Consider the following 636-nt stretch of genomic DNA (forward strand, 5'->3'; position numbering starts at 1 on the left):
ATATATGTATATCCCAGCATACAGCACAGTATTGTAACATATCTTTAATCAGAACTTTTTTGTATTTCAGAATGACTGAGTCATCAGTATTTTTGGTTGGTAATAAACAAGATTTATGCCACATGAGAGAAGTTGGCTGGGATGAAGGACAGAAGCTGGCAATAGATAACAAGTGCCAATTCTGTGAACTGTCTGCAGCAGAACATTATCAAGAAGTTGTGGCAATGTTCACAAAAGTCCTGAGGACTATCACATCAAATTTCAAAGTGAAGGAAAAGAGACGACCAAGTGGATCAAAGTCAATGGCCAAATTAATCAACAATGTGTTTGGAAAGAGAAGGAAATCTGTGTAAAAGTTGGGCTATTCTTGAAGTAGGAACAAGATGAAATAATGGAACAGAGACAGCTCTTGGGATTCAGTTTCCTCCAAAGGTCAGTGCCTGGAGGAGTAAGACAGAAGAAACCAAAGGCAGGATATAGTAAGGTCAAGTGGACATGGTCTAGACCTAGAAAGCCTGACTGCCTATTTCCAGTTCTGCTACAGATTTACTGTTAGGGTTATGTCACTAAGCTGCTCCTCTCACCATTTGTCTTAAGTTTTTCAGAGGAGAGCTTTAGTCTGTATTTATTAAACAC

At 38.8% G+C, this 636-nt stretch overlaps 1 protein-coding gene across 1 annotated transcript; it reads left to right on the top strand.

The window, feature by feature from the left end:
• Positions 1 to 70: 70 nt before the first annotated feature.
• LOC104409813 (ras-related and estrogen-regulated growth inhibitor-like protein) lies at positions 71 to 353 on the top strand (the record flags this gene model as incomplete). Its single annotated transcript, XM_010019797.1, has 1 exon — positions 71 to 353. A coding segment is annotated over one exon (283 nt), but the record flags the coding sequence as incomplete, so codon positions are not given.
• Positions 354 to 636: the final 283 nt, after the last annotated feature.

Source organism: Nestor notabilis, unplaced genomic scaffold (assembly GCF_000696875.1).
Source record: "Nestor notabilis isolate BGI_N333 unplaced genomic scaffold, ASM69687v1 scaffold35198, whole genome shotgun sequence".
In the NCBI taxonomy this organism is placed as follows: domain Eukaryota; kingdom Metazoa; phylum Chordata; class Aves; order Psittaciformes; family Psittacidae; genus Nestor; species Nestor notabilis.